Consider the following 25387-nt stretch of genomic DNA (forward strand, 5'->3'; position numbering starts at 1 on the left):
ATTAGCATTGCCTCAGACGTATCAAGGAGCAGTCCGTACAAAACGATGAACTGAAATACTGAACGTCGAGGCGGAAGACCACGTTTTGTGTTCTGATCTGTGAAGCGACAAGATGCATGGGTACGTTACACTCGTTTTGCAGGTGCTGTTGTTCGTTACGCTGACGTTTTGCAAGCTGGGTCCTCCTGGCGGTCCTCTAAAGTTGAAGCATGACGTGGTAGAACCACTGAAGGTAAGTGGAACGACATGCATACAGTCTTTGAATATATCAACCAAGCAACAGAGTTCACCTCTCAATCATATATAGATACCCGTTGCTGCCGTTGCGAAATAAAATTGTGCAAAGAGGAAGGCAGGGGTTCTCTTTACCTCACAGGGTTTAGATATAAGGGAGTATGAAAACCATTTTACAGCTCAACCAGATACAGAATGGCGTATTTTGGTATACGTTCATAAAAACGGTCGAACATTTTTTTTCCTACTACTATTTCAGAACTGGCTCAGAAACATTATTCAGCACATATGTTAAAACTGGTCTCCATTAAACAAGAAGTTTAAAAATGACTCGAAAAGACAGGAGTGTGTTAGTAGAGACGTATGTGTTTTCCCTGATTACCAGCCGCAGTACAAGTTAAATACGTTTTTATGCGTATTTCTTTCATTCCGATGATATAAAATGTATGCTGACGCGTGTAAGATGTGTCATAAACACTACCTTCTGAAACATACCTGTAAATTTTGAAGGGCTCAGTTTTTGTTATCGTAAAATTGAAGAAAGATAGTCTGTGCGGTACTTTGCAATATGAAATCCGATTAAAGGCGTTTTTGGATGCCGCAGTCGTTCACATTACGGTAGCAGAAGAGGGGCGAGATCACGCTAAAATGAATTTGCTTTCATGGCTTTTTAAAAATGCCCAAGGGGTTCTGGCATTCTTTGGAATGAGCACCGGGAAGACATTGTTTCCACTAACAGAGTGATTTAGTTTAGTTATGATCAAATTTGTTCTACTGCTCTAAAGCTTGCTTGCAGAATAACATTCTCCAGAACGTCGCCTAGTTTTGTATCCATTAAAATAAAGTAATTTCCTGTAATGTAGATCTTGGTGCTTTTGGCTCGGTGTAGACTTTTTTTTTTTTTTGACGCAATAGCACGATCGAATAATACGCTGTAATGATCCCGTACGTCGCTTGTGGTGTGTCAGGATATAGGTGTTTTGAGGACTAGAGACAACGATTCAATCAAGAATAGTAGAACCATAAGTTTTAACAGTGGTTTAATCACAAGTCTCGATTAAGTACTTTTTAATAGATGGTTGTCTTGGTTTGTGGAGTTTAACGCCCCAAAGCGACTCAAGCTATAGAGGCACCGTAGTGGAGGGCTCTGGAAATTTCGACGACCTGGGCTTCTTTAACGTGCAGTCACCGGACAGCACACGCGCGCCTTGCTTTTCGCATGCATCAAAGACTGGTGGACACAGCGGGATGGATTTGGTGGTTTAATTATATAGCGAGACCTACACTACGCCAGCCACTTCGCCTCAACGCCGTGATCAGACTTTCATCGGGATCGCACCTTGGTCGTGGGTGCACTGACCTTCAGCCGTTGCCTAGGAACCGCTAGACGAAGATGAAGAAGAAGTAGAGGTCGTGAGAGGCAGTAGCTGGCAGCTGACATGGCCGAGCACGAAATGGACGCAGGCAGAACTGATTTTGGCAGGAGCTGCCATCTCGGGTCTCTCCTTTCATATGGGAGGGTGGTATCACAATAAGCCTGACAAAAAACGCCTAATAGTCCACGCAGGCACGTTCATATGGCCCGGTTAAAGCAGGATTTAATATGTTGGCTGGTAGCTCACGCTTTCGCGTCGTCATGAAGATGGCAGTGAAAACAGAGAGAAAGTGGTGCCGTAGTAGATGCATTCAAACCACCGCGCGATATAGACTTTCGCCTCATTGCTCTTTAGTCGACAAAAGTGCCCCTGTGGCATAAATAAAGCTGAAACCATAGAATAAACTAATATGTGCAAAATTCATGTCTTTACTTTCAAGCCGAACCTTAGCGTAGCCATGCAGATAGCTCTCGCTTAATTTCAGGTTTAACCGCAAACTAAACCAAAGCTAATTTTTCCCCACTATTCGCTGAATTGTAGTCGTAAATAGATCACATGAGGTAAGGAGATCGGGAGTACAGTGGTAAAATGATAAGCGAAGTCAATCGCTAAAAGTGTCCCCGCAGTCAGGACGTCGGTAAACATAATTAGTAATAATACGCTCACCGGTCACTTAAAACCATACCTCGCGCGCCCATAAAGCAAAACAAAAGCAGGAAAAAATAGCAGGTTTGTTATTAGGTACATATTATGGGAGCAAACGGCTATTGGTACAGAGGTATGGTTGGTTGGTTTGGTTTGTAGGGTTTAACGTCCCAAAGCCACTTAGGTTATGAGAGACGCCGTAGTGGAGGACTCCAGAAATTTCGACCCCCTGGGGTTCTTAAGCGTGCACTAGAATCGCACAGCACATGGGCGCCTTGCTTTTCGCCTGCTTCGAAAAGCGGCCGCCGAGGCCGGGATTCGATCCCGCGTCTTTGGGAACAGTAGTCGAGAGCCGTAACCACTGCGCCACCACGGCGGGGGCATTGATACAATGGAAAGCGAATTATGGGTTAAACGAATAGGCGTCAAAATCGGACATCAGGGCTCAGTGGGTGTAGAATACGAAAAGGGCAGCCCTATATACAGCATGTCACAACAAAAAAGTGAAATGAAAATATGTTTAATTTTCTAATTTAGAGTACTCGTAAAGCAATATAGATTCTTTTTTATTCTGTAGTACGCTATTTCGACCGAAATCTCACTTCTACACAGACGACGAAGAATTATGTTTCATTTATAGCCAAGTGAAATACGGCTGTCTGGTGGCCAAGAAAAAGAAAGAATGCATTTGCAGGCACAATGCATCCGCATTGTAAAGAAAACGCAGCAAAACAGGCTGCAATATTCCCAGTACCAATGGCACGCATACGTGCTGTGGTGCACTTGCTCCGGTGTAAGTGTCACACAAGCTTCCCGGCGCTCCTTATCGGTATCAACAGGACTAATAGAGAGGTAAGAAAGTTAAATTAAAATCAATTCAAGGTTTAACTTGGCATTCTCATTCTTATTTGAAGCGGTTGTTCACAAAAATTACCATCGTCAATGCCATGGCCAGTCGGTCGTCCAGGTGTTTGTCTTTGTTTGCGCCACATATCTGAATATGATGATGCACCAACTAGCCTCTCAAGCCGTTATTTCAAGGTAGAGGAGTGGGCCATCCATCCATCCATCCATCCATCCATCCATCCATCCATCCATCCATCCATCCATCCATCCATCCATCCGTCCGTCCGTCCGTCCGTCCGTCCGTCCGTCCGTCCGTCCGTCCGTCCGTCCGTCCGTCCGTCCGTCCGTCCGTCCGTCCGTCCGTCCGTCCGTCCGTCCGTCCGTCCGTCCGTCCGTCCGTCCGTCCGTCCGTCCGTCCGTCCATCCATCCATCCATCCATCCATCCATCCATCCATCCGTCCGTCCGTCCGTCCGTCCGTCCGTCCATCCATCCATCCATCCATCCATCCATCCATCCATCCATCCATCCATCCATCCATCCATCCATCCATCCATCCATCCATCCATCCATCCATCCATCCATCCATCCATCCATCCGTCCATCCATCCGTCCGTCCGTCCGTCCGTCCCTGATAGCCGCAATAACTGATGCCAACCGTGCAACAGGCTGATTAATATAAGTAAATCCCGAAAACGTAAGCGGAAGTATACCTCCATAAATACTCCCTAGCCTCTCTGAATGGCTCACACTGACAACCGCCGAGCCTGGACGCCTGGATGGTATGAAAAGTCCACATGACAAAAACGAGCTTCAGGGGGACATCTACGTGTTCAAGCCTATTTAAAAGCTAGCGAAAATCTTGAAAAAAGTCTTTATTTAATAATAAACGTATAAGCGTGAAATATATGCTTGCCAATAAGTAACCAATTCACTTACCTGCCGTACTTCTGCTTTTTCAGTAATGGCCTCTCTACTAATGCTGCTGCTTCTTACTCCCACACTTAAGAGCTTAGCACAAATACGACAGTAGTAATGCCGATAAAAGTGGGGATCCTGAAGGCACTACCACAGTAATTATCAGTAAATGTTCTGCTTTTGCTAACGCACTAGTGAAACGTCTGTGTTACCTTGCCAGTTGACGTTATCAGGGACGAATCGTATCGGAAGGCATTTCATGAATCAAAGTTTATTTCTTCGCGGAATAAACGAATTGAAGTAATGATTTCAATCCATGGTATCAGCAATCTTTTCGTTGCCATGCAATATGTGTCTTATATAATAGACGTTTTAAGGTGCTCTGCATACTAGTATATGCAGAAATGTATTATGGCGTGGTCTGGTATGATAGTGCACGGTGTGCTGCAGACTTGATCTGCTGAAGGCGACTGTCCTGCAGATGACGCGACACGCGAGTGCGCATGCTTCGCATAACAAAAACGTAATTTTTTAGAACCTTATATAGCGCCGCACCTTGTGGCGTGGTGCAGGCGACACCCCTCAGAATTTAATTTTATAGTACAGGTATCCATTTAGTATGAATATTCACAGCAGCAGCAAATCGTAAAAATCCTTCAGTTAATATCTGCGTCATTTCATCAAATTTTAATAACCTATTCATAGAATTCGCTCGATGGTTAGACTCGACTAAAGAGCCGGGTGGTACATATTTTGACGTCCTCACCAGCTGCGATTTCATTGCAGCGAAATGTAAGACGCCTCAATGCTATGCGTTTACAGACGCAAAGATCCCGAAATTGTTTTAAATATACTGGCCCTCCACTACGGCATTCATGGCCTATAGAGTCGCTTTGGCACGTTAAACCCCATAGGCAAGCCCAGTCTCATTGGCATTACGGCATAAATTTATTTCTTGATGACACTAGCCTCACTGAAGTCCCCAGGAAAATATCGCGGGACTGCATTGTTAACACCGCTTAAGGGCTTAGCTATTGTTTCAGCCTTCTCAGTGGTGCTGCACTCTTATGATGCGGAAGCGGAAAGAATGCAGGTTCCTCTCGCGCTAATTTGTAGTAAGAGCGGATCTTTCTCTCACTTGTAACACTTCTTAGCGTGTTCTGCGACGGCTTCTTCTCTGCGAATTACTTCAGTTTGCACCTTCTTTGTTGTTTTTGGAGCCCAATTTAAAACTGTTTATTCACTGTCATTATGTCCTGCGCGCCTGCTGCTTAGCTTTCTAGTCATATCCCGTTGTGTCAGCGCTCTTTCTGTATAAGTATTTAGATACCTTGGCTGCCCAGCTGTTATCGTGCAATGCATTCAGGCTTTCTTTATATAATCGTTTACTGTAAAATTCCTGTGATTGCAGCCCTATCCAGTCCACGTTCCCTTGTACTGCTTCATTTGTGCTTTTTTTCTGTGGGAACGTGGTGGTAATCTTCCTAAAGCTGGTTTGGCCGCTTTTCGATGGAGACGAGAAGCAAGGCCCCTGTGTGCTGTGCGATGTAAGTGCACGTTAAAGATCCCCTAGCGGTCTAAATTTCCGGAGTCCTCCACTACGGCGTCTCTCATAGCCTTAGTTGCTTTGGAACGTTAAACCCTAAAACCCAAACCAACCAAACCAAAACATTTCTAATAGCGGCTGTACACAGTACTAGCTCAAAATTGTGGCGCCATCTACCAAGCTCATTTTCTAGTTGCCACAGCAGTCATGGTGCCAGAAGATAGACGGCGCCACACGCCCAGTGGAAGAGACGTTTTTGCGAATGCTGAAGTGCTAAGGGTATGGAAAAGTTGCTGTAAAATAAACCACACTAGGTGCCCGTGCAGATGACCAGTTTCACAAGGCTGTGGTTAAAGGCACGTCGGACGGACCCGATCAATGGTCTTAAAGTTATGTCCGACGGACGCGGTGCATTTTTCTTCGAGTACGTCGGACGGATCCGGGAAATATTTTTCAGAGGTACGGCGGACGGACCCGATCGGGGGTTTACGTCTGACGGACCCGACGAAATTTTCTCCGCGATAAAGTAGATGGACTTTGGGATACGTCGAGAAAGCCGGACGGATCCGAGATCCCCGGATGTGTGCCATACGTAGCCAAATCGAAGTTGGTACGAGGTGTTCGAGGTGCAAAAAGTGTGTAGTACGTAGTGCATACGTGAAGTATGAAATTACGAAGAATTGTACAGTGGCAAGAATGGTGCCTAGAATGGCTGATACACTACGTGATGACATGATGTAGTTCGCAAACAGTTGATGGCAGTCCTTGGCATGGTTTTCTGCTTGAATTAATTTGCTAATTGCAGTTTTTTGAAACTTGCATCAATGCTGGACAGTTCAAATAGCAGGCAGTTGAATTACAGAAATGATGCGTATCATGCATTTCAGTTTTGACGAACGGAAAGTAATGGTCTCCTCCATGCATGCACAAGTGCCTTTAGACAAATACATAATCGGTTGTGTGATTGACACATATCAAGGGTCGACAGAAGGTCATGTGGAGCCAGCCCGCGGCCCGCACGCCTGCGCATTTGGTCCTCGTAGTTATGTAGTTTCGATTCTTCAAAGTTTTCTCACTAGCATCTGTCATGAGATGCGTCACGTAACGCGTCGCTTTCTGCTCGAATTGAGGTTTAAATGTGCTTTGCGGTGCTGCAAATTTACATGAATACATGCAAGTGGCGCTCAAAAAGCTGAGTACCGCCAGCGTGTCTCTAGTCCAAGCGCTGCATCATTCTAGTTTGCTGTACGACTGAAGATGTAGGCGCCGGTTTGTGCTCTCAGTGAGATGTTGTGACGAGTGCTCCAGACGGACATCAGTGTGTCCATTTATGATCGGCGATGTTCCACGTGCATGTCAGCATTTATTAGGTGCAGTGGTAAGTCCCAAAATGTCACGTAAAGAGAGCGTCGTGGGAATTTATTCGCACGCACTGTGAAACAGTCAGACGACAATAAGTTATCGACAGTTCGTTGTCACAGAGCTCAAAACTTGGAAAAGGCATTATTTCTACAAAGTACAAGCTTATTGTTTCCATTTGTGCGTTTTGAAGCTTCGTAAAAAGAATTAACGCTAATACTTTAACCTGGCCTTGCACAAAGTTGTTGGAAATACACATGATACAGTTTTCGCATGTTGGAGTGGATAGAAAAATTAGTGCCCAGCCCACACCGCTGAGATGTGCATTACTAGTGGTGAAATAGTTCAGGCTTCTGTAAAATATTAGCTACCTGGCACAGCACCTTCCTAAATGTTCAGGCTTCGTACTATTGTTGAAGGACACTTTATCATTAATAAAGAAACGAATGTGCTTTATGTGTTAATGCTTTTTTAGTGTATTATGTTCATTTTTTTCCCTTAGTTTCTTTTGCTTTCTTATGCTGGACAAACACAAATGGTGCACTTTTACACTTGTCAGTCCAAAGTTGAGCATGAATATCTGCCGTGCATGTGACAGGTTTATTGCTGGAAAGGCTGACGTGTATAGCATGTATGTACACGCTGCGACATCTCAGCAGCACGTTCAGCTACTTGCCCCAAGGTCGTGATGTTTAATGCCAGTGATGGCAGCCGCCCTTTGGTGGAGGCGAAATGGAAATTCATCTGTTCCCTGCGAGATATCAATGCAAAGTACAAAGCCCAGGCAGTCAAATAAGTCTGAAGCTCTCCACTACAGTATTCGTCATAGCTACATATATCACATCAGGATGTGAAACCCTACACGCCACAGGTAGGATGTGTTGTTTTTTAATTTTGTAACCTCTCATCTATGTTGTGCAACATTTGGCGACCTGTAGTTCGCAAACAGTTGTTGGCGGTCCTTGGCATGGTTTCCTGCTTGGATTAATTTGCTAATAGCAGTTTTTGAACCTTGCATCAATGCTGGACAGTTGAAATAGCAGGCGGTCAAATTACAGGAATGATGTGGATTATCATTTCAGTTCTGACAAACGGAAAATAATGGTCTCCTCCATGCATACACAAGTGCCTTTAGACAAATACATAACGGGATGTGTGATTGACACATATCAAGGGTCGATAGAAGGCCATGTGGAGCCGGTGTGATATTATTCACGAAGACTAAACTAAAATTGTACAACAGCTGCTGTCCCATGCAGAAAAAAAGTGGTCATTTTGTGTATGAATAACTGACCATGAATAGCATCTTACTCGGAATACGATGTGATATACAATATCTGGTTTAGCATCCCAAAACAAGTACGGCTTTGAGGAACGCAACAGTTCAGGGCTCCGGTATAATTTCGACCACCTGGGGTTCTTTTACATGCACTGACACCGCACGGTGCATGACAGCCTATTGTTTTGCCTCTATTGAAATGCTCCTGCTGGGGCTGAAATCAAATCTGCATCCATGGGTTAAGCAACCAAGCCCTCTAACTACTGAGCCAGCACAACGGGGCCAAGTAAAAAAATGGATTTCCGTCCAGCCTGTGGTTTCCTTAACAGAGCTAATGTATACAAGAAAACACAATTTATTGCACACAGTATTATATTCACATTTCAGCAAACATCTTTTAGGAAGAAATTTCTCAATGTTTGCATGGAAAACATGAACATCTTACAAAAACAAAACAATGCACATGCTGCACTCCAATTGTTAACGGGCAAGTTTGCGTCTATTGCTACTACACTGCACTTCTCACAAAACCACAAGCCCCGTCTGCTTTGGCCAATCACTTGATGGAACTAGCGAAGACAGATGTCGCATACCACATACTGTTCATCCCGCAACATATATCTGCATACGCTGCTTTAAATTTTATGTCTTTCTACTTAGCTCCAGCTCTCGCCAGCATTACTAGTCACCCATCTTTTCTGAAATATCGTTTTACGCTGTTGGGATCAGCATCCTAGTTAACGATGGTGTCTGTCATTCTCAATGCTATCATTTTCACATCTTCCTCGCATAGAACAAAGAAAATGACAAGCTTTGAGCAGACAAAAAAATTAGGAGACCTCTAATCTCTACCTGTAAGGGTATGATGTGCCAGCGTTATTGGCTCTTGTCTGCGGATCCCAATGTGGATCCCCGTAAATTTACATGCCTTTTGCTACAAACTTAATCACTAAATCCTTAATTCTTTTATCTGTTATTTCAGATATACTCACTAGGATATGGTCGTAGGCTGCCTTGTTATGTAATAGACAACATGACATAGACCTCTGTAAGCCTCGAGTTAACCAAACTGTGTAAACATGCCTCCATGGCCTACGAGTAACCTTTCTTACTCGGACCTGAAACGTTCCAGAACAAATTTCAAATATAACTTTGTAATTTCGATTTAACAGCTAATTCCATGTCGTGTGGCCTTGTGAGATTTGGCTCGTGGCACTTTTGGCTTACGCACAGGGTCCATCTGTTAGTCATTCTGGTTAACATACATAAAAAAGACATTTTTGCACAAACATTGCTGGCGAATGGTCAAGTGGTGCTGCAGGTTCTGAGATGAATACCTATATGCATGCAAAGGCGGCATTATCGCATAAAATGATTAGGAGTTCTGTCAGTACCAGTTGCATGGCAATTTATTGCCCATTAAAAGACCATCTAGACAATCGTTGTTGTTACCACATGACCTGTTCTAACAGTGTGCTGACACCATTCCACTTAGCCATGGACATCTATACATGCATACCTCAGATAGCTCATGATTGTGGGTCTCATTTATTTCTGCGACTTCCAAGGAGCTCCTGTCATCAGAAACCCTACGCAGATAGGGACATCAACATCATCATCATTAGCCTGATTATACCCACTGCAGGGCGAAGGCCTCTCCCATATTTCTCCAGTTAACCCGCTTTTGTGCTAGCTACATCCACTTGACCCCTGCGAACTTTTTAGCCTCATCCACCCACCTAACTTTCTGCCGCCCCCTGCTACGCTTTCCTTCCCTTGGAATCCAGTTTGTTGTCCTAAACGACCGTCGGTTATCCTCTCTTCGCACTACATGTCCTGCCCATGCCCATTTCTTCTTCTTGATTTCCACTAGAATGTCGGTAACTCGAGTTATTTCTCTGACCCACTCTGCACGCTTCCTATCTCTTAATGTAACCGTACCATTTCTCGTTCCATAGCCCTCTGTGTTGTCCTCAACCTAAAAAGAACCCTCTCGGGAACCCTCTCTGTCTTGAAAGGTGATGAAAAGAAATAACCAGGTTACCTTGCCGCAATGCTAAATTACAGAGTGTGCATATGCTGTATGAAGATACCAAGAAGCTTGTACAAAGAAAATTGAGTGAAATGGCAGAATGTTTGAAATATGGAAATAAACAACAAACTACACTATGTCAAACCCTTCATCGAAGAATGGAAATCCCGCAGTAATCAAAAAACATTATGGAGGACATTTTAGGTCATCTTCAAAAAAGACACACCCACACCTGACACAGAGATTCATACATATGAAAAACGTCTAACCAATATGCAAGGAGTGTAGAGATGAACTAACAGTAAACCATATATTACATGTACCCCAGACTCGAGAAAATAGGAGGAAAACTTTTTGTACAATTTTGCAACAGATCCCTTTCCGTCCCAGCATGATCCTAGGAGAGACGTGCAATCCCCGCATTTTTGCTTTCCAAAAATGAAGCAATCTTCATAAATAAGCTACATCCTAAAGAACATTTTAATCATTATACACTAAATAAATACATTAAATCTTTCTCTTGGTGCATGGCAGCATCGGTCGCTTATGCACCATAAAAATATACACAATGCTGGAAGGTATGCATACACCTTGGTTAGCTATGCTATATGAGATAATCTTTCGGTCTGGTGTAGTCCTCATTCACGTGAGAGCGCTGTCACACGGGTCTAATGTCCCAGCGATCGGAATGGGACCTTTTCCAAATTCTAGCATAAATTTAGAAACCGTGAAGGCGATTCTACAGATCTCAAAACACGCGCGGGTGTGTGGTTTAGACTGGAGTGCTCGACTGTTTTATCAGCATTCGCTTGCTTTGTTGAAGGCAGCGTTGTGTAAAACTGGTAAACAGAGGACGTTTTTGAACATTTAGCGCGTTTCTGAAGGCGTTGCTAAGGGGCCCACAAAAAGAAGCTAAATGTCAAACGTCGCCTAGGTAGGCTTTCTAGCAAAACAGCGGTGTAGCGTGAGAAATTGCTCCGCCGGTCCATCGCTGGCGCCGCGGACTTGAAAGGCGAACTGTTCGAACTTATGGGTAGTGACCGCACCTGAAACACTGCATGGTCAAAGAAGAATTTCTCTAACACTGAGCACTGGTAGCTATCGATTTCGCACCCAATATTATGAAAATCTGTTCTCTCTTCGATCACTGATACGTCCATAGTGGAGTATTTATGCGCACCAGGGTAAGCCAGCCGTGGGAACACGGGTGCGTGGTTGTAGCAACGATCGCTTGCATGGCCACCTCTGAAAAATTTCGAGTCGGCTTTTGGAACGAAATGTGCCGCGCTCATTTTCTACCGCGTAGGCATGCATATTTCCCGCTCGTTTCAAAGCTGTGGCCGTTGGGCGGGTAACGCTAACCTCGAGCATGCGAGGGTTTAAACTACATGTACGCAAAATTCAACGACGAGAAAAAGATGCAGGCTGACCCCTTGTCTCGTCTTCCCCTAAATACCAAAGAACATTGCTTCCGGCTTTCTGGTTGTGCACTCATGTATTGCGGTGCAGCAGGTCTTCGCCTAGACGAGTCGACGTGCAGCTCGCCGCTGTAGCAGCGTAGGCTTCTATAGTAGATTCGGCATGTCTTTTGCCATAGCTCTGAGGTAGAATCTAAAAGAATTATTACCTAGAAACATCCTATTTCATCTGTCTACATGTCAGGAACGAGCATATATGCCATGGACGGCAGAATGTTCTGCGCAGCGAGGTGTGCGTGTTGTGCAGGCGCCAGATCTTCGGAGGTCGATGCATGAGTTACACATAGCGTAAATGCTAGGCTTGGCTCGCTTACCTTACGGGCAGATCGAGATGATAGTTTAATGGGAAGCGAAAGCTGCTCGTGAATGTGCGTATCTCGATGCCAGCTGGGGGAGCTGGTGCAGTACGTCGCATCGCCTGCAGCTATTGTGCGTGACAAGCGATGCTTGCCGTACACCATCCTGAGTGAAGGCCATGATATATGTCAGAATGGACGCACCCTTCGTAGCACCTCATCGAGAGTCGCGGCTAGCTGATATCATAGAAGAGGATAAGATTCACTGACACGTAAAAAGTGGAATGCGGACATACACGTTCGACGTGCATATACGCATGAGTCTGTATATCGACGTCCGCCGTATCCTCAATAGAATCGAATGGGTACGTCGGACGTATCTTTAGAAACTTCGATTTCACAAAGAAATCTGCGCATGCGCACATTAGCGGCAGCAACAGAGCGCCATCTCGATTCAATTCCTTCCCAGCAGTCCCCTTAACTCGTCGTGTTGATCGGCATTAGATTCGATTGCAGTTGCGTTTAGACTTTTTTTTTCCTATTGAAAGTAAATGAGGAATGAATACGGAGTTTCTAAGGTAGCTACTGTGGCAGCGACGTCACTCGTGCTATTCAAACCTTAATGTTAGAAATGGTGCAGGTGACGATGAGAGTGCGTATGAAAGTCAACTTCACTAATTTTGCAAAGAGTACAGTCACCCAAATCTTTAACTGGCGTGCGTGACGGCCGCATTCTTTTTTGTCGTTGAATTAAAAGAGCTCAGTTTGTGTGCACCTGCACATAACCTTGATTACAGAATTATAATTCAAACCGTGACAGTACTCTGTCCTGTTTATGCAGGAATAAAATGACGAATTCGGAGCGCTGCTATTCGATTAGATCGCCTACAACGAAGGAAAAGGGTACTATTCGAGTTCACCGTTAGTTGCCTTCTAAAATATGTCTATATAAAAATGCATGTCATGCACAACCATAGATATCGTAGCGGTTGCCTTCAAGCAGACCATCTGCCTATCGTTTCAGACGTTCTCGATATGTTCCACCACCGTTGTCGTCGATCCTGGTCACTTTTTTTAATGGTTACAGGATTTTCCGGATTTCCCTTGTCATGTGCTCGATACTTTTGCAATGAAATGCTTTAGAAACGTGCCTTGAACCACACCGTGGCGCTGTCAGGTTAATGGTTCTCCCACTGTCACACAACTCATATCCACTTTCAGTTTTGAAACCTACCTTTGCCCCTTTCTTCTGGTAAGCGAACGCCTGAGACAAGCAAATAATGGCTGGACGTCTTTCACTGCGACCTCTCCCGTCACCTTCAGTGGAAACGCGTGTTAATGTAGAGTGGAATTGTTCAGGAGGATCGTCCCGAAACGGCAGTGTTCTAACTCTAGCGTAGCATCTTAGATCACAAGATTTATGGTTTCGAAGGTGTCAGAGCAGAGCTCAAGGAATTTTATGCCAAGTATGGTAATGCCGTAATGATGACACTAACCCCACAAGATCATGTCACCAACAATTTATCCAAGATAATTAAGATATTTTTAGATAATATATCTCATAGGTTCATTGACTAGTATTTGCATGGTCGATGATAATGTGACTTTTCAATTTAGATGATGTATTGACTCGACAGCCCACTGAGTTTTAAATGAAAATAGACTTCTGTTTCTGCAAACCTAGAAGTGCACGCTATTTAAGCACCGTTACTCTTTACGTTGCTTGTAGAGCAACTGACCTTTAAACGAACAGGGTGAGGTTTTAGTCTCGGACGTGAAGCTGAAATCATAGAAAAATGTTCTTGAGCCAGTTAATGTGCCTTTTAGGAGCAGATTTTGCATTTTTCTGTGCTTGCGTTGATTACGTAACGTTTCTGTAATATTTTGTGTGAATAATATTTCTAGGACCTCAACCATTTTGGCAAAGCGAATTTCTTTGCCCCAATAAATGTACCAGTTTGTATCCTTTGTATATTTTCATGCGGAATGCTCTTTGTGCAGGTGTTTCAAAATTTTCAATACGTTCTGGCCGTCTCGGATTCCGACAACGACACCATATACGAGTGCATGTCAGCCAACCGAACTGCATTCGACCCAAAAAAGAAGACAGCAACGTTCGCATGGATTCTCCAAGAGGGTGGATCTCCGGCGAGGTACAAAAGCGACACATTAAATTATCTGGTGCTGCGTAAAAAAAAAAAAAAAGAAAAAAAAACCTGATGATAGAGCACCTGATTAAAAAAAAAATAGAAGAGTTCAACGCTGCTGAACCAAATATTGAGTGAAAGCAATAGCTGCGGGTGACCGAGCATTCTTCTAATTTTTCTTCTTCTACTTCTTCTCCAGCCCACACATAAAGCCCCGCTTTAACCAAACCGTATGAATGTACCTTAGTGGCCTAGAGGGGCAACTAAATGCCAAGGTTCTGGCAGGCTGATTTTAACATAAGCGTTCAATGTGAAACGAGAGACCTAAGTTAACAGCTCCTGCCAGCCCACATATAAAGCCTGTTTTTAACCAAGCCGTAACAACGGGCCTTACTTGCCTATAGGAGTAACGTGAAGGGCAGGGTCCTGGCAGGCTGATTCTGACATAACCGTCCCATGTGAAATGAGAGACCCAAGTTGGAAGCTCCTGCCAGCTTGGGGTCATCTACGGGAGTCGTCTAAAGGTCAAAGGTCAATGGTGGTCACCGCCATTCCACGGTAAGGCTCAAACTGCGAGCAGTATTGCTTTCGCAATAAAGGGATCGAATAGCCTGCCGCAGAAATGAAACGCCTCAACAAACCTCCACAAACCTCAGAAATGTAAAATACACAATGTGAGGAATTGCGTACTTGTCTATGTCAGCTTACAGGAACCCCATCACCGAGGACCCCCCTAAAATGTGTACCATTCCCACTTCAGTTTGTGGATCCATCTGATTTGTCGATCATCCTGATGTTCTGAGTTCTTAGAACACTTCCCCGAACCGTTGTATTCGAACCTCATACTGGAAGGTTTCCTTTAAATATGACGTTTGAGAGAAGTCTGTAGATATTTTATTTGTTACCAAATGGGTTCCCTCTTTTAGATGGCAGTGAATAATTACTCCGTCATGACTTATTATATTACTAAGACTGTTTCTGTAAAAGAAAGAACTGCAAACGCACTTTTTCAAAAGAAGAATTGCTTGCAGAAACCAGAGTTCCCGCAAATAGTAGAAAATACCTTGGATGAGCCTCACAAGGGGCCATTGAATAGGCAATTTCAGTAATGTTTATTTACGCATTCATTCACCCGCCCTTTCATTCTGATGCTCAGGGTTCAGGCACCGGGGCGTGATTTGAAAGCACAAATGTATAAAACCAATAACTGTTAAAAGGGGGCAGGGGGGTTACTCTAAACCCACCAACTTTTCTATAGGACTAGAAATTATCAAAATCATCATTGGCGTCGTATTGTGTTTATTCATTGCTTGTAACCTCGTGCCGAGAATGCGTTATAGAAAATGCGATGACAAAAAAATGCAGATCCGAAACAGATTAAATTCTAGTTGCAAAAGCCCAGGCACTAATAGAATATATGAATTTTCAAAAGTAGCATACCATTTTGCTTTCATCACTTGCGGAATAGCAATGCAGCATTTCGGTGTGTTTTAAACGTAGCCGAAAAAACAAAACATGCACGCAAGAAATTGCTATACGATACCGTTAGAATGCAACGGTAGCGATGTCAAGAAATTTAAAAACTATGCGTAATTTTCTGCTTGATGTTAACAATTAAAAAAACATCATACCAGTAGAAAAAAAAGTAAGGTCAAATGACTACTTGGTGGCAACGATAATAGAAATTGATCACAGTTAAATCAACACCACTGAAACATTTACGGCAGAGTACTGATGATTAGAAATAAGAGCAATATATCATAGCTGGTATTCTCTTAGTCAATAGAATTCCATACCAAAATAGCGATTTGATTACGTTTGAAGGCTTTTTTTGGTGACAGAAACACAAATGCCTCTCCCAGTTCAATCTCAGAGGGAAATAAATGCAGTTCGTCCAGTTTCGGATCGGCGGTGTTTTCTCACAAAGTACTTGGCAACAAACACCGGCTGTGCTCGTTAAGCCTAATTAAATGTCTCGACGCCGAAGAGCGGCGAGGAGCAGAAATGTTTCTCTTCATATATTATCGAATTGGCTGAATGTTTCACATATGTTATTACGGCGCTGCAGCAGTACAACAAAGAGAGAACCTGTCTGACCAATGTTTCTTTTTGGCATGAATTGACGTCTAAATTGCCACAAATGCAAAGTAAACACCAATATTTCGTGTCTGCACTTTAACAGAGAACCGTCCGAGCTGCATCAGCGTGTAGGGGACGAGCCAGAAACGCTCATTTTTTGGACTGATGATGGTATGAACACTCCTTTTACTTCATTCATCAATAAAAGTGAATGTGTGTCGATTGCCTTTCCCAGTAGCCCCAAACACAAATTTCTGGTTTCTCTTTTCAATGCAAGAGGAGGTTACCCCTTGCTCGCTTACATTTCCAAGAGCTTGAAATTATAGACGTCATTGCAGCTTTCCTGGAGAAGGAATCCAGAGCACCATGCGCCCCGTATGCGAAGCAACCATAACGCAGATACAATCGCAGCCAAAATTTAATTTCTAAGGGTCCTGCATCCTTTATTCAAAGAGTGGCGCGAAAAATTACTTGGCATTTAACGCGTTATGACGATTTTTTCCTGAGCGTTCAGATCGATAATATGTATTTAGTGAGGCATGAATGCCCATTGAACCATTATTGATCAGTTCCGCTCCCGTCATCAAAACTACTAAGTCACATTAAATGATAAGGCTGCACTTCGTATGTCATGTGGCACATTAATCGACCACGTAACGCGTTTACCGTTTCAGTAATCCAAACATCGTCGATTTTCGCCTGTACTTTCGTCATGCTTACAAACGCCTGTTTGATACGCCTGTGTAACATGCTCCGTGGAGAAGCTACTTCATATGGAAAGTGACTCAAAGAGATAAAGTTTTGTCGGCGTTCAGCATACGTTTGGTCTTGCGTAATCTAGTATTAAGCATGCATAAATCTTAAAAGACTGAATCGTTGCCCTGTACCTAACTGAGCTAGCGGAAATTTCATGAATTATTTCAAGGGGATACAGTTCGATTTTCGTTATGAGCTTCAGCGTATGACTACTTAATTGGCACAGAAACCTTTCCTCAGGAGTGCCAAATTATTGGTGGCATACTCTACGCACGTCACGGCGATATTATAAATAAAGTTTTATTCAACGCGGTGGCACTGTTATGTTTTTGGGTGATTCAATGAACGACGAGCAAGTGGCGACACTAAAGCTTGTCAGGAGGATATTTATTCCGTTTCGGCAGCTGGTTAGAAAAGAGAGGCGCAGTGCTCTATCGGTGTGCTTGTTTTTCATATGTGTTATCGACAACAGGGAAACAGAACAAATCGTTTCGCATGACAGAGGGTATTATCAGCCGAAGAATATAAAAGCACGAAAGCCTCAAAAAAAACGGAAGGAAGCCAGGTCCAGTAGCCAGATTCAAAAAGCTACTTCTGGCAAAGGATCCTCAATCTGCAGTAGGAGCACATGAGACTATACGCAATTTAGATTTAAGAATGTATCGGTAAAGTCTAGCACACCTTGATCAGCCTAAAGGGGGTGAATAGGGTCAATGCGCAAGGCGGATGCCGCGGATGCCACGGATGGTTAGCCATGAAGCGAAGTACTGCGTGCATTACAGGTGGATCTACTGCCGATGCAAGATAAACTACCACATTTTATCCCCCCTACCTTTATAACATGTACGATTATCAAAAATATAAGGCACTTCGAAAGAGTAAGGCACTTCGTAGGCTTGCGTAACTTTGACTTTGCTTTAGGCTTGATATCCAGATGCATTTGCATGAATTGATGAAAGCTCCCAGTGATCAAATATTAGTATAAAGGGCTTCAGCTCTCTAACTGATTTTAAAGAAGCATATAGCAGTGTTGCTCTTTCGGTATTCGACATTACGAAGTTAGAGCCGCCACATTGAATAACCGCCGTCTACGATCTGAACCAATTAAGTCATAACCTAAGGCGCTGGCAAAACAACATGCCCCTAAAGCCTTTCCAGGCAAAAAAAAAAAAAAAAAGACCAGATTATTTTGAGAACGGAGCATTTTGTGGGCTTTTAAGAGACAACTGAATTAAAGCGGAATACCAGCATCGGCGTCAATAAATACCTTGGAGCTGTTTCAGAGGGCAGGGTTCAAAGTTGGTTGCCCCAACGACGCGGAGGTTCTCACTGACCATACATTGTTGCAGTGTCTTTAGATTTTTTTTTTAACCACTCTGCGCTCAACCTTTTACCGATACGTTTATCATGAAAAAAAAAACTCATGTTCGAACAATCAGTCTGCCCTTCCAGTTTAAACCGTCGCTTGCTAGCAGGTGAATAGCAGGGAGAGGGAAATATCTCTCTTCCTTTCCAGGAAGGAGAGAGAAGCTGACAGAGGAAAGAAAAAAAGATAGTGGGAAGTGAGAGATTGGGAGGAGAGCTGCTGATTGTTGCACTGCGATTGGTGGATTCGATTAGGAGAGTGGAGCGGGGGACGTCTTTCGCACGCCGCTTTCGACGCGCTGATTCCTTAAGGGACGGAACAAACCTGACAGCAGAGAAGACGAAGCGTGAATTGACCACTGTTTACTATCTAAATGCTTTTATTTTTATACAAAGCAAGGAACATGCAGCAACATTAAAAAGTCAATTGCGAAAAACCTTGAAGTCCGGTATCCTTATGTAATATGTTTTCTTGTTTGTACAAAAATTAAAACTTTCTTCATTAAACAGCTCCAAGTTAATCTTGTCTGCGTTCATTTTGCTTCGTCCAGGTAAGGAAATAGCCCATCAAAACAAGAATGCACAAGGTAAAGGTTTGAGCGGGAAATGCAGAAGTATTTCTCGCAGCCTCTTCCCACCATAACAAAAAAACAAAGCCTGTATTTGTTGTTTGCGCCAAAATAGCAACGGCCGTCACGTACTCCTATTTCATTCTGTTTATACCAGAGTAAAACCGTATTTCAAACTGTCATGAAACGACACAGAACAGGAAATATGAGAGCCGTTGCAAGCACCACAAAGTCATAAATCGTTTAAAAACTGTGCAAACTATTTCAGATTCTACACCTAAAGAAGGAAAGTTCTACTACACGGATTATTACAGCTGTGCTGTTCTGGATATGGAGTACAACGGGCATCGTAAGTTTCCGCCTAGAGCTTCATTTTAGCATTGAAGAGTCCAAGATATTTGTGAACCAGTCTTTCCGAACCACATACACTTGTTTGGGCTCTTTGCTTGTTCAAGAAGTAGAAACGAAACATTGCCAAACCCCGGAAAGTAACGCGAATTCAGCATCACAGTGCACATAAACCCAGTGAGAAGATGAAATAGAACCTCAGCTGAAGGGTTTTAAATTTATCTTAGAAAGTTCCTAGGCGCCCGCTTTTGGATTGCGCCGTTAGCGCCACTGCCGCGCCGGCATAACCGATGGGTAGATATAGGCTGACTTCAGGAGCTACCATAACGCAGCTAGCATTCGGCTACCTAGGGTTGAACATTCTTCTCGGCCTTCCCCAATTCGCCATAGAAAGCGGAACACAGGCGTCTCTTGACATTCTGGGAAACGGAGCGTTGACATCCTGAGGGACCCATTCCCGCCATGACGAGTGAAAGGGCAACTCCTGTGCTTTTTTTCATCGTTTTGAGTCACTGACTGTACTACATACTTCGCTATGTCCTGACGCCGACCCGACAAACCGTTTTTCTAAATTCAAAGTAGAGCTGTTATTGGAAAAAAAAGAAATTAAATTCAAGCAGAAACTGGCTTCACGGTCAGAAACGATGTTCGAGTGTACAAATCTGTGGCGTCACATACAGTATTGGAAAAACAGTCACATGCACGTTGGATTTTGGAAATAAAGGCCGGAAATCATAACGCTGTACATAAAATGCATGAGAAAGCCTAACACAGAGCTCAAAATTCTTTGATAATGCGGGGTGCGGACAGTAGCGGGGGTATAGTGTTTGTGACGTCACAAACAGTGTTGTCCGCAGAAGCTGTCTCAATTGGGGCCACGAAAACGGCACGTTTTAATATTGAGTTGAATGAATTATCGCATGGCGCTCAAATTTTATGGAATGCTTCAGGGGGGAGAGGAAAACCTGCAGGAAATTTTTTTTTTACTAGAACACGCGAAGCTCGAAAAACAATTGCATTGGCCCTTTAAAAGCTAAGCTTACATGTTCCCGAAACTTTGTATCACGTATAGAAATATATTCAGTTGAATAATGCAAGAAAGAAAAAAAAAGAGAGAAGTGCAAGTAATTTGATCTACCGCTTTCATGGTTCAAAAACGCAGCGCTTAATCTTTCCACAATATTACAATAGTGAAGTCTCGTGTTGAATTGCGCTCCCATTTCTTTTATAATTTTTTTGGTTTACTCCTAGCTGTTGCAGTTCAACCAGAATCTGTGAGAATCGCGCTATAATTTGCCACATAAATTGTCTATAATTCGCCATTAGCCATGCTAACGCTACGCTTACGCTATGCTAGTGAATCAGAGCACCCAGGCTCGAACGCGCACCCACCTTCCTCCTTTTCCTTGCGGTGCGGCTCGGGCATCCACAGAAAATGTGTGACAGATATTGCACCTTCCCTTTCCTTGAACCATTTATTATTATTAATTGTATTAACAGAATAGCGAGTACAACCCCAGCCACAACAGTCACGTTTCTCTAGAAGCTAAATGTAAAAAAGGGCCCATGGTACTCTGTCTTGCAAATTCAGATAGCCGCTGATGAGGTAGTACCTGGCGAATACAATTCCCATAATTGAAACGGCAAATGTGGCCCAGGCATTAGGGAGTGCTACCCTCTTCTATGCTCCACGACAGCTGTCTTTCCTCCGTGTGCTCCTACGAGACAAATACCGTCGCTCAACCTGCGAACCGCGTGCGGTGCCACAGCCTTTTACAGAAACCCGTTTGGTCAACATTTACCCGCAGCCCTCAGCAATGGCCTCTGCCAGAGCCCACGCATTGCTTCGGGAAGTTAAAAATCAGAGAGCAATTTTTAAGGTAATGCAGAAAGGATTGATACAGTTTTTACAGTTTAAATGACAGTGTGTATGCGTGCATAGTTACGTTTTGGAAAATGCAACTTCGTTTTACTTCATTCGGTGTGGTTTGCTGGTGCACAAGTAATATGGATGCGAGAATTAGCCGATAAGCGTAGCATACTAACCTTCAGTAATTAAACACTATACTGTCAATTATTTCATAGCCAAACGTCAACAACACGGATGCAAGGGTTTTTTGCAGCATGCTGCACAAAGCCCTGACAAAGCCCTGACAAAATACAAGACAGCTGCTAAGTACCGCACTAACTTCCTAGAGGAGCCTAATACCGATGACATCAAATCTAGCCGGAGTTGAATAAGTTTTGATGCGTTTCCAGTACCGAGAAATCATCATCAGCTCGGCTGCGCTCACTGCAGGGTACCGATAACAGGGAAGGAAGAGCTAGTTGATATTTTGCACTTGAATTCCTATTTAATTACTGTCTTCTTCATGTGGTAGCAATATGCATTCAAGAGCAATGCAAAGGCCTGCCCCATTTCCCTGCCGTGAAGCCAATTATGATCCAGGTGTAGCATACGCGTTGTACGCAAATTTGAAACGCGTACGCGTTTTCAAATTTACATGTCAATATAAAGCCATAACAGTGGAGGTGCGCAGCAATTTGAAACTTTTGAACAGGAAACATGAATACTGACTCTAAGAACTAATGGAACTGCGCTTGCTCGCCTGTAGAGGTAATTTATTCCAGTATTTTTCAAATACCCTGACCGATGTTAAATTCGTTCAGCCATATACTTTTTTTAATGATGTCACGTTAGCTTGAAGAGTATGACAACAACAAATAAAACGACGGAAAATTTCGCATGATTTGGCCAAACGCGAGTTCAATGTGCAAGCATTTTTGTTTTAACTTCGATTTCGAAGCACATTTTCAAGATCAAGTGGACAGAGAAATGGGCGAGTGCGGACCTTTGTGCCAGCGCAATATAAATGTTTTGTGCCGTTTAGGCCTACTTAGATGACAATGCGACGAACGTCGAATGAATCGTAAGGGCAGCGCGGGAGGCTGGCAGTTAAACACGCCGGATATTCAGCAGCTGCGGCAGTGTGGAGGTTTAAAACAGCGGCCAGCGAAAGTGACCTGTGCTTTCCAGCGCGAGTTCAAAAATGTTTAACTGCCATAAAGTGCTTTATTTAGGGTGATTTCGGTATCCGGTACTGCCTGCTAACTACCACCTACAAGAGGTCAATGATAGGACAAACATCGTGGAAATCAGCAAGCGGGTCCTCTCTGCCGCCCAGGTGCCACTGAAATCACTGAAACCAAAATCTGCCAATGTACTCTTTGTCTACCTGCCAACTGCCACTTCCAAAGGGCGAAAAAACTGAAATCGGAGAAATCGGGCTTTCTTTATTTTCAAGCTACCACTCCAAAACAAACATGAAAAAAAATAAAAAGGCAACTGCGCGTTCTACATGCCGGCAAGAACCCACAAGGACCCTTGTATATTTACAATCTCTCATATATTATGAGGGACTGTTAACCTTCATTTTTAAGGATATGATGCGATAGCATAGGATACTATTTTACATATAAAGCGCCACTTTCACCAAGAAGTATGAAAGTGCTTGTGTGGCCTATATGGAAGTGTGCCTGATAAGACATCCAAAAAACAGTGGAAGGTTGATTCCTCACGAAGGTTGAGGCGCTCACATGTTTACGGTTTATGATGTTTTAGTATTTTTAATTGACAATCTTTAATTGACACTACCATTGAAGAATCTGTGCTCAGCCTTGTTGACTACCGGTTACGAACTGCTAGCGCTACGTACATAATATTTCGATCCCAATGCCGACAACGACGCTGTTGCCTTTGCCGGATTTTAGCGTGATGTCTCGAAATCGTAGAGAGCAGGCGATGGTGCAAGCGCATTAAAGAGCCGTTCAATGCCCTCCCCCTTTCCCTCTCCTTAGCTGTTGTTCGGTCAATTGGCTGTTTATTTGTTTTCCCACATTTGGTTGCTCCGTGTTGCTCAGCTGCGTTAAAGCTTTTTCTCCTTTGTCAGACCGGCTGGTTGATGTACGGACCAAAGGAAACTGAACAAGTAGCCATTTCTAAATAATTTTAGGCTTTCTCTGTCGACGTAAATAACATTTTTAGCCTAAAACTAGCATCTTCTAGCAGGCTTCATGCACCAAAGGAACCCAGTTTCAATAAGGCAGCGCAAAAAAAAAATGTTACGAGGTAATGGTGTGGTCAGCTTATACTCTTCCGCACCAGTATCTGGCATGCTGCCTCTTGGCAGCACGTTAACTCCGTCTGGCAGTTTACAGAATGTACAATCAGACTGCATAGTTGATATTGGTTATTGTCTCTGCATGCCCTCCTAACTTCAAGTTTTCGTTGCCCCGAGCTTACCTACTCCTTCAGTGAAATGATCTAGATCGACCATGATAATGACCTGTAGCATGCAACTGCTCTCATGAATCCTATCCGGCGAAGTTTCAAGTTCCGGTTTCCCACCCTACTACATTTCCCATGTCGCACCATACTCTCCTTCATCTGGGTTAAATCTTCAGCGCGAAGGTCCGATTTAAAACTCCCGCCAAAACTTAACCCTTACCCGGTCCTTGCCGAAAATTTCGCTAGCGGAGTAAGATTTCCCTCAGACCTACTTCCCTCTGTTTTTTATTGGCACAAATCTCACCTTCCTGTCTTCTTTCAACCATGAATTTCTGTACAGGTAATTCATCACAAAGAGACTCCGTTTAGTTAACAAAATTGTGACGATGTTTTAGAAATAATCTACCAAGTACAAAACTTTTCCGCATATGTGCATAGAACTGTTTGTGTTTTTTTATGCAGAGTGCACGCTATGGGTCCAAAGAAACTTAACGGGCCCGGTGCCACGAGAGTGCATTGACCATTACGAAGACGCATGTGGCATCCCGGTTCCTCCTCACCCGAGACAAGTCTGCGGCGACTTCAATTCGAAGTAGCAAACGTTTCAAAAGAATTATTTGTATTTGCTACAATACTATCTACAAACACTGTTCCTAGGCCACAGAGCATAAATTCTGTGAGCTTTCAATAAAATCCCATATTTTCACGTTTGAATAACTGTTGCATGAAAACTGAAACACCTGTTTTAGAACGACTCTCCGGGATCAAGTGGTACAACACTTCATCCCACATGGCAGGCGCCCACGGTGCTGGCGCCTGACGCTAAGATTGCTGTAGTCATGATATGAAATGAATGCTATGTCTGTGTTATGGCTCTATGCTGTGTGGGGCTATGAGGGGCAGTCTTCTACCCCCCCTATATAAAGCCGAATTCGGATGCAGCGTCTTCACTAGCGAACCGCGGAGGGAACAAAAGGACAACGACTGGGACGACACAGGGTTAGCACTAGAATATTTATTGCACTTGCAAATAGCTATACAACATCAACAAGGTTTTCCTTGGGAGGACAAGGATACGTAAGAACAAGGGCTTCTAACTCAACGGCTGGGTAATAGGGTGTGCAGCTTCAGCGGAGAACATTTCAATGCGCCGGTAATGGCGGCCAGAACCTCCCGTTCGCGCCGCATTCTTCGGACAAAGCTATACTACAGCGTCTGCCGCGGGAGTTGGCAAGAACGTCCTGTTGGGAACCAGAAATTTGTTTATGGTTTGCATTGTTCATGCTACACTCTTATTTTTCAATGCTCTGTTCTTTGTTCTCTACATTACATCCTTCAAACCCACTCTTGCAACAACCCAATAGGGCTGCAGTATATTCAAACAAATAATTAAATTTGTTTTAAAGTCCAGCTGATGTTCATCAACCGCATCTTGAGTGCCGTGACCGAAAGCTTCCTGCTGCAACAAATGTACATATCGGTCTCTTGTTGAGCAATAGGTAAAAAATGGAACGACAATTTTTGGAGCCCGACATGTTGCTTTCCACTTGACGGCAGGTATCGTAAGCCCTCACATTTGATAGCAGACGACTGCTGGCAGCGGAAGCATTATTACCTCAAATTTAATGCTTGTCATCACTGGCCCAAGGGGAGAAATAATCAAATCTTTTTTGCCGTTCCCGCCATACAGCTGACTGGCCATCATCGGTCTGTACTTGCAGAGTGACTACGCTTAGAAGCAAAATGGTTGGGCGTATACCTAAATATTGTTCTTTTCCTTTTGCTTTCAACACAGGGATTGACCACAATTTTACAATTTTGTGTTGA

The 25387-nt window shown here is 43.6% G+C and overlaps 1 protein-coding gene across 1 annotated transcript; it reads left to right on the plus strand.

Moving 5' to 3' along the window:
- On the plus strand, window positions 1-24253 carry LOC146207995 (uncharacterized). Its single transcript, XM_084587205.1, has 5 exons — window positions 1-232; window positions 14010-14161; window positions 16338-16405; window positions 19193-19273; window positions 24023-24253. The coding sequence occupies exons 1-5, from the start codon at window positions 113-115 to the stop codon at window positions 24154-24156; spliced, it is 555 nt and encodes a 184-aa protein (XP_084443331.1). The 5' UTR covers window positions 1-112; the 3' UTR covers window positions 24157-24253.
- The last annotated feature ends 1134 nt before the right edge of the window (window positions 24254-25387 follow it).

The sequence above is a fragment of the Amblyomma maculatum genome, chromosome 1 (genome assembly GCF_055883805.1).
Source record: "Amblyomma maculatum isolate TAMU_Amacu chromosome 1, ASM5588380v1, whole genome shotgun sequence".
Classification (NCBI taxonomy): Eukaryota; Metazoa; Arthropoda; class Arachnida; order Ixodida; family Ixodidae; genus Amblyomma; species Amblyomma maculatum.

Coding starts and splice junctions, on each gene's coding strand:
- LOC146207995 (XM_084587205.1), top strand. CDS start 113: ATGCATGGGTACGTTACACTCGTTTTGCAGGTGCTGTTGTTCGTTACG. Junction 233..14,009: donor ACGTGGTAGAACCACTGAAG/GTAAGTGGAACG, acceptor CTCTTTGTGCAG/GTGTTTCAAAATTTTCAATA. Junction 16,406..19,192: donor CATTTTTTGGACTGATGATG/GTATGAACACTC, acceptor AAACTATTTCAG/ATTCTACACCTAAAGAAGGA.